The 13485-nt window shown below is 44.0% G+C and overlaps 1 protein-coding gene and 1 pseudogene across 1 annotated transcript; both read left to right on the forward strand.

Annotated features, from left to right (window-relative positions):
• Window positions 1-3345: 3345 nt before the first annotated feature.
• Window positions 3346-4332, forward strand: LOC125160206 (olfactory receptor 2A1/2A42-like). Its single transcript, XM_047848924.1, has one exon. The coding sequence runs from the start codon at window positions 3346-3348 to the stop codon at window positions 4330-4332; it is 987 nt and encodes a 328-aa protein (XP_047704880.1).
• A 1598-nt stretch (window positions 4333-5930) lies between these two features.
• LOC125154090 (40S ribosomal protein S16-like) lies at window positions 5931-7227 on the forward strand (annotated as a pseudogene).
• Window positions 7228-13485: the final 6258 nt, after the last annotated feature.

Raw genomic sequence — 13485 nt, forward strand, 5'->3', positions numbered from 1 at the left:
TCACCCACTCCTGTAAAAGAAAGCAGACTTTCAGTCCATAGGGCAACTGTTCCTAACCTTAATGTACTCGTTAGGCCCCCTCCTTTCTCTTGTCTGCCCCTTTAAGTTTCAAAGAGATTCATACTTGGCAAGTAATTTTTTCCCCTTTATGTAACCCTTTGGAAGCTAAGAAAGGAATTAAGGGAGGACTGAATAAAGAGATTATGCTTTTTATGAGATGTGGGTTCAAATGCATTTTCACAACTAAACATTTCCATATACTCTGTATATTTTCCACATAAACATTTTTATTTTTTAATGTTTTTATTTATTTTTGAGAGAGAGAGAGGGAGAGAGCGAGGGGGAGAGAGAGAGAGAGAGAGAGAGAGAGAGAGAATATGAGAATATGAGTGGGGGAGGGGCAGAGAGAGAAGGGGACAGAGGATCCAAAGTGGACTCCATGCTGACAGCAGAAAGCCTGATGTAGGGCTTGAACTCACAAGCTGTGAGCTCACCACCTGAGCTCACATCAGACGCTCAACCTACCGAGCCACCCAGGCACCTCCAAATGAATTTAAAAGGCTGTCCTCGCACAGCATTGTTCCAGAAAAAAAAAGTCCCGATGTGTTAGAAGTTCATAGTATAGTCATTAGATTCATTTGTGACTTGATGATCCAATTTATTGATAATCATTATTCTAAAAAAAGGCATTTAATGCTGCTTGAGAGGGATCTAATGGGAACGTCCTTCAGGTCCCAATTAGCTGCTCAGAGAAATTTTCCTTGTGTTGTATTTCAGTGAGGTTATCCCTGCCCACAGCCTGGTCCTCACTTTGTAGATCCAGCTTTGGAAATTTTGTTTAGTATGTACATTTCCATCTGTCTCATACTATCCAAACTAAAAAGGGGGGGGGGGGGAAGAACCATGAACAAATCTGAATGGAATTATTTATCATTAAAAAAACTTGCAAGAGCTTTGCTTGGTAGCACATTTCCTCTTTGTCACAATATCTGCACAAGAAGCAGATTAATACCTCCTGGTTAATTGGTGAGCACGGGCTCAGAGCAGAGGCGGGGGGTTCACTGGAGACCCGACAGCTAGGGTTGCTGATTGCTGATCATGCAAGCCATCTCGACCGTGGGTCCACACTGGCCAGGAGGACAGCTCTCTCAGATCAGCAGGCCACCTTTCCCTGGACAGTGCTGAAAATGTGCTGGCACACACTGGCCCTCGGGGATCACCCCCTTCTCTACCCCTCAGCCTTTCTGTAGACACGTATCCTGCACACCTATTACATGTGGGTCCCCTAATTACAGTTGGATCCTCCTCCCCGAGTCCCACGAGGTTGCATCAAAGCATCTCGAGTGGAGTCTGGGATGTACTCACAACCCCCACCTCCACATTCACTGTGGTTGTCATGTTTCCTCCTCCAGTTCTTCTCATCCATTATGAGTGGATTTGCAAGTTCTAGTTTTCAAGAAGCAGTGTTATTGCTCTTATTTTCGAGTTCCTCAGGGAGCATCTCATTGATTCTCCACTGGAATTAATGACAGCTGGACCAGGGTGGGGTGTTTTTTTTATGTTTATTTATTTTTGAGAGAGAGAGACAGACAGACAGACAGAATCCAAAGCAGGCTCCAGGCTCCGAGCTGCCAGCACAGAACCGTGAGATCATGACCTGAGCTGATGTCTGACACTTAACTGCTTGAGCCACCCGGGCACCCCTGGACCAGGGTCTTAAAACAGCAGCACCTCTCTTTGTTGTAATCCTGGAGAGCCTTTTCTTCAAGAGGCAAGCAGGTAGAAGTTTAATTGTTCAGCCTCAAGTTATTTTTGCCCAGTAAAGGCACTGACAAAATGTGTGCACTAGAAAGATGCTGATTTCTACATGGTATATTGCAAACTGTTATTGAGGACATAAGGACAAGCCAACTATTATTTGGTTCATCATCAACTCATAGAAGTCTCAAATACCCACTCGACTGCCAGAGTATTGCTACAGCAATCTGTGAATGACAAATTCACTAAATTATCTCTTTGCCAAAAAAAAAAAAAATTAAATTAGCTATCTATCAAGCATTTGGTGATCTTTCTATTGCTGAAGTAAGGCAGAGTTCATTTTTTAGTAAATGGTTGTTTATAATGGTTTTGAATCTCACACAGGGCACGTGATACAAATGCTAAGCCATCACACAAAGAGTGAGTCCTCCAACATGGTGTCATTCCAGGTATGGCCTTTCCTAGTTATATTAGTACCTGTATACTAATTAGTACCTGGATTAGTACCTTGAGATCTTGAGATATAGATAGATAGATAGATAGATATAGATATAGATATAAATATAATGTTTCTTTAATTTTTGACAAAGAGAGCAAGCTGGGGAGGGGCAGAGAGAGAGAGAGGGAGAGAGAAATCTCAAGCAGACTCCATGCTGTCAGCACAGAACAGAATTCAGGGCTCGGACTCATGAATTGTGAGACCATGACCTGAGCCAAAATCAAGAGTCGGTTGCTCAACTGACGGAGCCACCCTGGTGCCCCTGGATTTGCTTTCTGAATGGGAGTAGAGATGAGGTGAATTACAAATCGTGCATAGAGAACTGCATCTTGACATGTCTTCACACAGATCCATACACACCACAGCCTTCAAATCAAGTGTGAACGCCTAACCTCACACACATTTACACCCTCTGCACACAAAGTCTAGACTCGTGATGCATGAACACTGGGCAGCCCACCGAAACACCAATTCCTACGAAGCTTGTGTGTTCTTATTCAAAACAACTTTTTGGTAAATCAGTAACTGAGAGCCCATCAGTAGATTGCTAAGTGGCCAATTGTCGGTTTGTATCCATCACCCATTGGAAAATATAGTCAGTAGAGCCCATACGTAGCACACCCACTGATTCCTTGTTAGCAACCTAAACAATCACCAAAAATGCTCCTTCTTTCATGGCATAAGCTTCTGTAGAGCACAAAGATGGATCTCCATTGCCGAACGCAGAAGAGCCAATATTTCTGTTGGGAAACCGAATTTTCACATCTCTTCTCGAGGCTCCTCTAATCCTCATGTCTGGAGTTCTTCCAGCACTGATTACCTCTCCACTCCAGCAACTTCTCTGAATAATCCTGGCATGTGCAGCTCCAAGATAATCTGTATTTCATGGTTACTTTCTTTTCTCTTTTGGCTTGACACTCTTCCTCCCCCTTACACTGTCGTTGGCTTTAGGTAATCTGTCTCCAATGACACGACCCTCTCGTGTAAAACTGGTTGTCAGGTTAAGTGATTAACTTCAGGTGTAACTAGATTGTTAACGTCAAAAGTTTATCTTTTAAAAATGACAAAATGTATACTGCAATGCTTGGATGTTTTTCGACAGTTCTGTCCCAAGTTATCCATTTTATCTTTTTCATAGTGAAATGGAGGAAAATCAGACATCAGTCACAGAGTTCATTCTCCTGGGATTTTGTCTTGACCCAGGGATTCAGATGCTTCTCTTTGGGCTCTTCTCCCTGTTCTATGCCTTCACCCTGCTGGGGAACGGGCTCATCCTGGGGCTCATCTGGCTGGACTCCAGACTGCACACCCCCATGTACTTCTTCCTCTCCCACCTGGCCATCGTTGACATAGCCTATGCCTGCAACACGGTGCCCCAGATGCTGGTAAACCTCATGAAGCCAGACCAGCCCATCTCCTTTGCTGGTTGCATGACGCAGACCTTTCTTTTCTTGACTTTTGCTCATACTGAATGTCTTCTCCTGGTGGTGATGTCCTATGATCGGTATGTGGCCATCTGCTACCCGCTCCGATATTCTGTCATCATGAGCTGGACAGGCTGCATCATCCTGGTGGTGACTTCCTGGGCATGTGGCTCCCTGCTGGCCCTGGTCCATGTGGTTCTCATCCTGAGGCTGCCCTTCTGTGGGCCTCATGAAATCAACCACTTCTTCTGTGAGATCCTGTCTGTCCTCAAGCTGGCCTGTGCTGACACCTGGCTCAACCAAGTTGTCATCTTTGTTGCCTGTGTGTTTATCTTAGTCGGGCCCCTCTGCCTGGTGCTGGTGTCCTACACGCGCATCCTGTTCGCCATCCTGAGGATCCAGTCCGGGGAGGGCCGCAGAAAGTCCTTCTCCACCTGCTCCTCCCACCTCTGTGTGGTGGGGCTCTTCTTTGGAAGTGCCATTGTCATGTACATGGCCCCCAAATCCCGCCACCCTGAGGAGCAGCAGAAGATCCTTTTCCTGTTTTACAGTTTTTTCAATCCTATGCTGAACCCAATGATCTACAGCCTGAGGAATGCAGAGGTCAAGGGCGCCCTGAGGAGAGTGCTATACAAGGAAAGTCATTCCTAATTGGAGTGACATTGGAATCCTTAGCCTCAGTCCCCTAGAGCCTTGGGTACTGAGAAACACTAAGCTCATCACTCTTTTTGTATCTGAGACTGGGTAATCCAAGAAACTGCAAAGCACTCCCTTTTTCTGTCTAGAAAGTATTTAGGTTTTATTGCATCATTATATTTAATTCTGTCAAACATATTCTTTCATCTAACTGCATAGTCTGTTAAGAATATCTAGAGAAATAAATTTATCTCATCCCCTGCTGTGGGTTCCAAAAAGTTCAAATAGGCACTCTATCTCTGACTTGGTCAGGTATGTGCAATAACAGCAGAACACAGGCTTTGGCAGACGTAGCCACATCAGTGACAATTTTTAAAAATACTGCAGCCACAGAGACTTAGGACCCATTGATACCTTTTTCATTTATACCCCAATTAGGATGTTTTCCATCCGTTGTACTTCCTCTTATAGTCAATGCACCTAAATGCCTACTTAGGTTAAGGGGAAAACTGACTTTGTTGATTCAACCCTGTAATCTGGTTTATCATTTCTGGGGTCAGAAAATAAGTCCACACATGTTCAGCTGGCATCCCAAGGAATTACCCAACGAAATCCCCTTTCCAGTCTGCCCTGAGCTTTTGATGGCTACTTGCTTCTAAACTCTTCTCATCTGCTCAAGAAGAGTATCTGTGATTTTCTATGAATAAACACACACTCTGCACTTAGAAGTTGGCAAGTCCGGGGCACCTGGGTGGCTCAGTCAGTTGAGTGTCCGACTTCGGCTCAGGTCATGATCTCACACTTCGTGGGTTCGAGCCCCGCATCTGGCTCTGTGCTGACAGCTCAGAGCCTGGAGCCTGCTTCGGATTCTGTGTCTCCCTCTCTTTCTGCCCCTCCCCTGCTCACACTCTCGCTCTCTCTAAAAAATAAACATTAAAAAAAGAAGTTAGCAAGTCCTACAACCCAACTCTCAATTATCAGGTGGGGATGGAATGTCTCAAGCAGAGGCAACTGAGTGGGGGGAAAAAGGGTTTTAATAATAATAATAGTAGTCAACATTATTATCACGTACTCTGTGCCATCCACTGCACATATGTAGCTGATTTCAGAGATCACCTCATTTTATCATAAAAACCCATTTCTCATTACCATCCCATTTTACAAATGCAAACATTAAGCAAATGCTAGACCTGGGACCCAACGATCTGACTCCCGAGCCTTCTCTACCTCACACCAAATGTAGTACATCATTATCAATATTATCAACTTCAGAGTAAGACTAATCTATCCCAAGCTAGGATACGTTAAGTGAATGTGGCTTTCTTCTCAGTCTATTTTTGTGCCACAGTGAGGCTGGGGGAGCCAGAGACTATGTATGGAAGGTTTCTTGTCTGGGTTAGTGAGCCCTATGGTCACGGTCACAAAGAACCTTAGGAGTTTCAGAGGAGCACAGAGAGGGTAGGAATGGAGGCTGTTCGCACTGAGGTTCTTTTTAGAACTCAGCATGGTGGCAAGACCCGGAATGAAGGCATCTCCACTTTCCCACCACTCACATGATCGTGCACACAGGTGTGCATGCGTGCACACACACTTATGAAGTGCTTACTAAGGTGATGCCTGTTCTACGCACTTTGCAAGTATTGTCTTTTTTTACAGCATTTTAAAAAATGTTTACTTAATTATTTTGAGAGAGGGTGCAAGTGGCAGAGGGGCAGAGACCGTGGGGGAGAGAGAATCCCAAGCAGACTTCACACTCAGCACGGAGCCTAATGCAGGGCTCAACCTCACGACCTCGAGATCATGACCTGAATCGATATCAAGAGTCCAACACTTAACTGACGGAGCCAGCCAGGCACCTCACAAGTATTATCTTTTTTAACCCTCATAACAACTCTATGAGACAGGGACTATTATCAACCACTCTTTGGGTGAGAGAACACAGACACAAAGAGATTGAGTAACTTAACCAAAACGTTGCAGCTGATACGCACCTAATCCAGGATCAAACTTAGGTGATCTGACTGCCAAACGGATAGTCATAACCACCCACCAAGTAAAAGTCAAAGAGATTGTGAGGTTCCAGAAGAAGGAAATTGAAGTGGAGAAAGGGAGTAAGAAACTCAACCTCTAGCCAGAGATAGATATCGGGTTCCAGATAAAAAGTGTACTTATGCAGGGGCGCCTGGGTGGCGCAGTCGGTTAAGCGTCCGACTTCAGCCAGGTCACGATCTCGCGGTCTGTGAGTTCGAGCCCCGCGTCGGGCTCTGGGCTGATGGCTCGGAGCCTGGAGCCTGTTTCCGATTCTGTGTCTCCCTCTCTCTCTGCCCTTCCCCCGTTCATGCTCTGTCTCTCTCTGTCCCAAAAATAAATAAATGTTAAAAAAAAAAAAAAAAAAAGTGTACTTATGTGTGCTAAAGAAGGCAGCTTGAGCCCTTGTCCGGGTGCCGTGCTGTGTGGTGAGCCGCTCTGATCTGTGTTCCCAGCCAGGCGGTGCAAGGGTCCCCTGCAGTGGGCGCAAGAAGATGGCCACAGCGGTGGCACCCTCCAAATGGGGCAGCGGCCTTATCCAGGTGAATGAGCGGCCCCTGGAGATAATCGAGCCACGTTCGCTGCAGGACGAGCTATTGGAACCTGTCCTGCTGCTGGGCAAGGAGCGACCTGCCAGGCCGGAGGCCTCTAAGTCCGTGTGGTGGTGGTCACGTGGCTCAGACTTCCACAATCTGTGGCTCCATCTCCAAAGCCCTGATGGCTTATTATCAGAAATATGTGGATGAGGCTTCCAAGAAGGAGGTCAAAGACATCCTCATCCAGGACGACCAGACCCTGCTGGTAGCTGAGCCCCAGCACTGAGAATCCAAAATGTTTGGCATTCCTGGTGCTTGTGCCCACTACCGGAAATCCTACCAATAAACCATCATGATGATCAGGGTTCACCTGTATAATCAGTTGTCATGGGACTTAGGGTTAAAAAAAAAAAAAAAGGCAGCTTGACTTTATACTGGACTAAAAAGAAAGGTGAGGAGGTAAAAAAATAATAAGCTGTGACTCCAGGGGTCAGGGATGGAGAAGGGGCCTTTAGACAGGCTGGACAGTAAAACAGAAAACAATGGAAGAGAAAGGTTAACAATGCAGTTTTAAACTGATGGCTCACCAAAATGAAGAGCCTTAGAAAGTGTTCTTGTAACTTACCTAAACTGGATGTACTTTGTAATTCCAATATTTCCTAAAACAGTGTTTAATCTGTCTCCTGACAGATGTTGCTGTGCTGAATGGTGACATTCAGTGAGATGCAGTGCAGTGGGCAGGACAAATCGTGAACAGCTGTCATTCTAGGGACGCATCTCACAGGAAAATAACTCTCCTGGGACAAGTTGGAGCAGCAGGAAAGTGTGGGACAGAGAAACCATGCCCAGGGAGCCACCTGCGTGGACTCCGGACTCTGCAGTGCTCTCCTAAGTTTAGCCCAGGCATCCAGGAAGCCCAAGATCCTGTCCCGGACCCTTAAACACCCACGATTTGTGGCTACAGACAGGGTTCAAGTCCCAGGTCTACTGGTTGCTAGCTGTGCTCTTTCCAGGGCAGTCTTTTAAGACTGCCTGAATCTCTGTCTCCCATCCATCAACCATGCCTAACGAGAGCCGCCTAGGCTGCCCCACAGGACTGCTGAAGGCCTCAAACAAGAGTGGTGCAAATGGATGCATTTTAAAGACTTGCAATACTACACAAACATAAGATATTGCTGTTGTTATTATTATTAACATTAGATCAGAAATTATTCTAATACTGTCAGACTTGCTAAACTTTTGAGCCTGGTACCAAAGCTATCCCCTAGTCAGGAGGAGCACAAGGGGGGAGGAGGTCACCCAAACCTTTGTCCCCAGGGGCTTCTGCATCTCCCCTGTAGCCCTGGAGGGAATAGCCTTTCCCCGAGGCCAGCCTGCAGCCCGGACTCAGGGACCTCTCTGTGAGTCAGTTGGCAAAGGCACAATGGGGAAACTCTCTCCCTTTGAACCTGTTCCTGGCCCCTCCACCAAGAAAACATGTGGGACCTTTCCTAAAGCAAAAGAGTCCAGATTTCAGGGTTGTTTTGTTTTTGTTTTTGTTTTTTCAGATTTGTTTTTGATTTCCAACATGTGCCATCTCTAATCTGGGATTTAAAGGACCTTTCTCAATTATGTGTCCTCTCTTCTCAAGAGAAGAACAAGAATCTGCCCATCTCTTCATCCCCAGGATCCGAGCACCCTTAACATACTCACCTGATAGGTAAATAAAGGACAATTTATCCATTTGCCTCACTTCCGAAATTTCAGCGTTGAACTATCTTCTGGTTTCTACCCTTCTTTACCTGCTTCAAATGGCAGCTTATAGTATAGTGGAAGTTTAACTGTAGCTGGTAATTATTGAGCACTTACTATAGGTAGACGTGACATAAAATGCTTTAATATGATCTTCACATCAAATCTGTGGAGGGAGCACTGCTACTGTCATTACATAACAATGAGGAAATAAAGTTTAGAGAAATGAATTAATTCACCCAGGGTCACAAAATTATTCACTGGTGGAACTACAAGCCAAGACTAGGCCGTCTGGTTTTAGATCAGCTCCGAACTGCTCTTTTGTAGCAGATCCACTGATGCCCACAACCTGAGTGCCTGGCATCAGAACTGTTCATAGTACGTACTTAGTAAACTTCAATGGAATGAACGAACAAATATTCATTGCGTTTATATTTCTACCTATAATATATGGGCCTGGGGATGGGTTACCCTTCATTCCTCTAATTTAGGATATCTTTTATTCATTTATTTTGACAGAGAGAGAGCGAGAGAGAGCGAGAGCAAGCAGGAGAGTGGCAGAGAGAACGGGAGAGAGAGAATCCCAAGCAGGCTCCACGCAGTCACGATCTGAGCCAAACTCAAGAGGCAGACACTTAACCGACTGACCACCCAGGCGTCCCTAAATTAGGGTATCTTCTAGTCCATCAGATGTATCCAACCCTTGCTTTTAGTATATTCTTACATGATGGACATTAATAATTAAGAATATGTTGATGCTCTAAGATTACAGAGAAGAAAGGGAAAAATTAGGATAGAAACATAGCACTAAATATCAAAAGTCCTGGGGGTGCTTACTTATTTCTATCGCAGGAAGCAGTGGTCTCAAAGGAATGTGCCGCACTGCCGTGCCTGTGATTCTGGAAGTCCAGGATGATCCTGGTGCCAGATGGGGAGCCATGTGAGGGTGTTGCCCTTGAAAACTGGCAAGAGGGTGGAGGCGATTGCGGGCAGTAACCACTGGAAATGATAGGGTGGGGATCTGTGCTTGGTGGCTTCACTTGCCGCCTGGAATTAGCACCTGCAGCATCTTTGGCATGTGGACCAGGGATTGCCAACCGCCAACCTACGGGATTGTTGTTTACTATTTGCTGTGAGTATAAAGTATCCGTGTTAAATATGGGTTGTCGAGGGCAGAATTTTGTCTGAAAGGAGGGCAGGAATGTAGTCCCACTGGATGAAAACATGACTCTTCCCCCAACTAGCAGGGCAGGGTCTTACTCTCCGCGCTTTCCTGACAAACTTTATTGGTTCATTTTGATTTGTCTTTTTTTAATCAGTGTTTCTCTGTTTTTTGTTTTAATTTTTACTTTTGAAATCGTTTGATCGCAAAAGGAGGCGGATCCTTGAACACGTCTGGATTTAGTCCACACGGCGCTGGCTCAGAGTTGGGGTGGGTGGGTTCTCAGCTCCCTGCACTAACTCACTGTGTTAGAAAAGTTGCCTAACTCCTCTGGCCTTCAGTTTCCTCATCTATAAAATGAAACGTTGAGCTAGACGATCTTTAAGAGTCTTTCTTATTTTCTAGTTTTCTGTCCCTTGGTTGATTTCCTCTCATTTCATTGGAATTTGGATTTTCATTTTTTCAGAGGAGTAAAAATTAAGTTCCACGTGAAGAAAATGAAATGGACTCAAAGATAACCTCATGTCCTGGGCCTTAAACATCGTAGGAACTCAAGAGTAACTGCCCGAGTCAGTAAGTGAGTTGAATACTTTAGTGCTCTCTTGAAACTGCATAATAGGAAGTGAAATGCCTACTCTTTAGAAAAGGAAGTTTTATTAGCCTCCTTGGATCTTATTAAATAGAACTTTCATTGGGAAAGATTCTAGAACCAGAAATCAAACTTTGTATCTAATTTGGTATTTCTGTTGCCCACATTGTAAGTAATTGTTGTATCTTGTACTTATCGAGCACTTACTAAGTGTCAGGCATTGTACGGAGATATACGCGTTATTATCTCACCCAAATTTCATGACGATTCTGAGTTTAATGAGCTGAGTGCTTTTTATTGCACTCATAAAAAAAGAAAGAAAGAAAGAGAGAGAGAAAGAAAGAAGGAAAGAAAGAAAGACACAGAGACTGAGAGCTTTCCTGTGATTACAAGTACGTGACAGCTGGGGCTCTAATCCAGGTCGGCCTGACTCCAGAAACCACACCCACCGCCACTAAGCACAGGGCCTCTCTGTAGCCTAGACCCAGGGAATCTTTTTCTGTCAATTGTTAGGTAACATTCAAGAAAATCAGCCTGAATGTTCTGAAAACCCATTAAAAAAAAAAGATAAAAATAGAGCTAGCAGAGTTTTCAATACCTATATAATGAACAAAACAGTAATATACACATCAGTTTTTTAACTGAGCAAAAATTATGTAGATATAAGTGGAGACAAATGAGCCATGCACTGTAGAACAAGTAAAAACCACTCGTGAATGCGATGATAGATGTACAGGCTCTCTAGTAATTAGAGAAACAAATCTTAAAGCATGAGATACCATTTTTTGCCCGTTAAATGGGACTAAAATAAAAAGATGAATATTTTCCAATGTTGCTGAGCATGTGGGCGATAGTCTGGATGGCAATATAAATTGATTCAGTGATAATTTGGGAATATATCTTCAAAAATTAAAGTTCTCACTCCTTTTAATGCAGCAACTCCAATTCTAGGAACATATCCTACAGAGATATTCATATATATGTGCAAAGTATATACATGTACATTTATTTTAAATGGAAGCATTATTTACAATAGTGAATGTCACAAACTAATATCCTTCGGTAGTGAGTCTGTTAAATAAAACATTATAAATCTATACTTTTTTTTTCAAATCCAGTATTATTAAAACTATTTGGCAATTTTCGTAGCAGTACAAAGCCTTTGACTATGACCACTGGACACATTAGACATGAGTTTATGTTTTTGGGTTTGGTGTGGTTTTGGGTGCATGTACTTCTTCTAAATCTGCTGCCCTTCCTTCCATTACCAAATGGCAAAGTGCCTTATTTCTCTGTCCACAATATTCTACAAAGTATACTAACAACATCTACATTTAGTCCTCCAAGTAACAAGGCAGGCGTTTGGTATCTGGGGATTCTTGTTTTTTAAATAAGGTTTATCCCTCTAATGTCCAGAGAAGATTCTCATAAAATAAGTGAGTAAAAGAAGTCATATTGTTATAGTACTTTCTCATTCATGTAGAGAAAAAGGGGCGTGTGTGTGTGTGTGTGTGTGTGTGTTTACGGGCATATTAAGGTACAGGAAAATGTTCAAAATGATAAACATTAAAAGGTTAAAGAAGATGACTCTCAAAATGGAAAATGTGCTATGGAAAATAACACTACATTATTATAAAAATTTAAGGTAATCAAGTGTTAGTGTCACAATTTTTATTTTTTAAGTTTATTTTTTTGAGGGAGACAGAGCACGAGTCAGGGAGGGGCAGAGAGAGAGAGGAAGAGAGAGAATCCCAAGCAGGTTCCATGCTCTAAGTGTGGAGCCTAACTTGAGATCATGACTTGAGCCAAAACCAGGAGTCAGACACTTAAAGACTGAGCCACCCAGGTGCCCCAGTGTTGCAATTTAAAAGAAAAAAGGTGGGGGGGAGGACTCAGGTCCTTACACCTTGTGGCTCCCAAGGTTGTCCCGTATGTTGGAAGGAGAAAAAGCCTGGAGGCTTTAGTGGGCCTGACCTCCAAGTGGACTGGGTATTTTTGCTCACATCCCATTGGCTAAAACTTGGTCATAGGGTCCTACAAAGACGCAAAGCAGTCTGGGAGATACAGTCTCCATATGTACCTGGGAATAAGAGAAAACTACTTTGGTAAACATCTAGCAGTCTCTGCCACAAGTACTCAGAGGGTCTGAGTTTCTAGCCCTGTGGCCCTCAGGACCACAGTGAAACTCTAAAGGGTACTGAGAGAAGAAATAGAGACGTGTGATCTTCCTCCACAGATCTTGGATAGCAGCACTCCCACTGATCTATACAATCGATGTTTTTATTTTCAATTTTATGTGAAACACCACCCAGATAGAGTTTTAAGACAAATCCCCCGGGACCCACTCTAGTACAGACATTCCAGACTGCTCCTGCTCCCCAGATCACTTCCTGAGGGTCTCAGGGCGGGTATCAGCCCTGAAGCATCGAATTGCAATGGGGTGGGTAATCCTGTAAACCTGGGTTTAGGTATGCCACGATCAGATGGACACTGTTGTGCTTCCCCATCTATACAATGGTGATGAGATACGACCACCCTGTCTGTTCCAAGGGGATGTTGTGAGCTTCAGAAAAGGTGATATACCTGTCAATACTTTTTAAACTGAAAAGAAGTACTAAACATTGTTCTTAGTCCTATAGCATAGATTCATCAATTCTTTTCTCTCACCTTTATTTTCCCCTTCCCTGCATTCTCTCTGTATTTTTTAACTGACCCTCTTGCAAGGAGATCAAGGACAGTGCAGCTCTAAGGAAGATATCAGAGAAGAGCCAAAGGAAAGTGTCTGAACAAAAGATGTAACTGGGCAAAAGGGCAGTTTTCAGAGACTGAAATTGTAGCCAACCCCAAGTTAGACAGGTTTATGATCCTTCTTATCCAGAAAGCAGGTTGTTATAGGAATAGGAGATTGGACAGCTGATACTTTAAGAGGGTGGGAAGAATGGAAAGGCTGCATTTCTTGCTATCCAAAATGATGCCTCCAAGGCGCAAGGCGTTGGCATTGAACCCGAAGAGCAGAAGGAAGTAATGACTGAAGTTGGTTATGAAGCAAAGTTCTAAGGGACTGAATGTTCCAGAGCGCAGAAGATATCCAGCATGCCTGAGTTGTTCGATCTTTCTCCATC

Source organism: Prionailurus viverrinus, chromosome A2, assembly GCF_022837055.1.
Source record: "Prionailurus viverrinus isolate Anna chromosome A2, UM_Priviv_1.0, whole genome shotgun sequence".
Classification (NCBI taxonomy): Eukaryota; Metazoa; Chordata; class Mammalia; order Carnivora; family Felidae; genus Prionailurus; species Prionailurus viverrinus.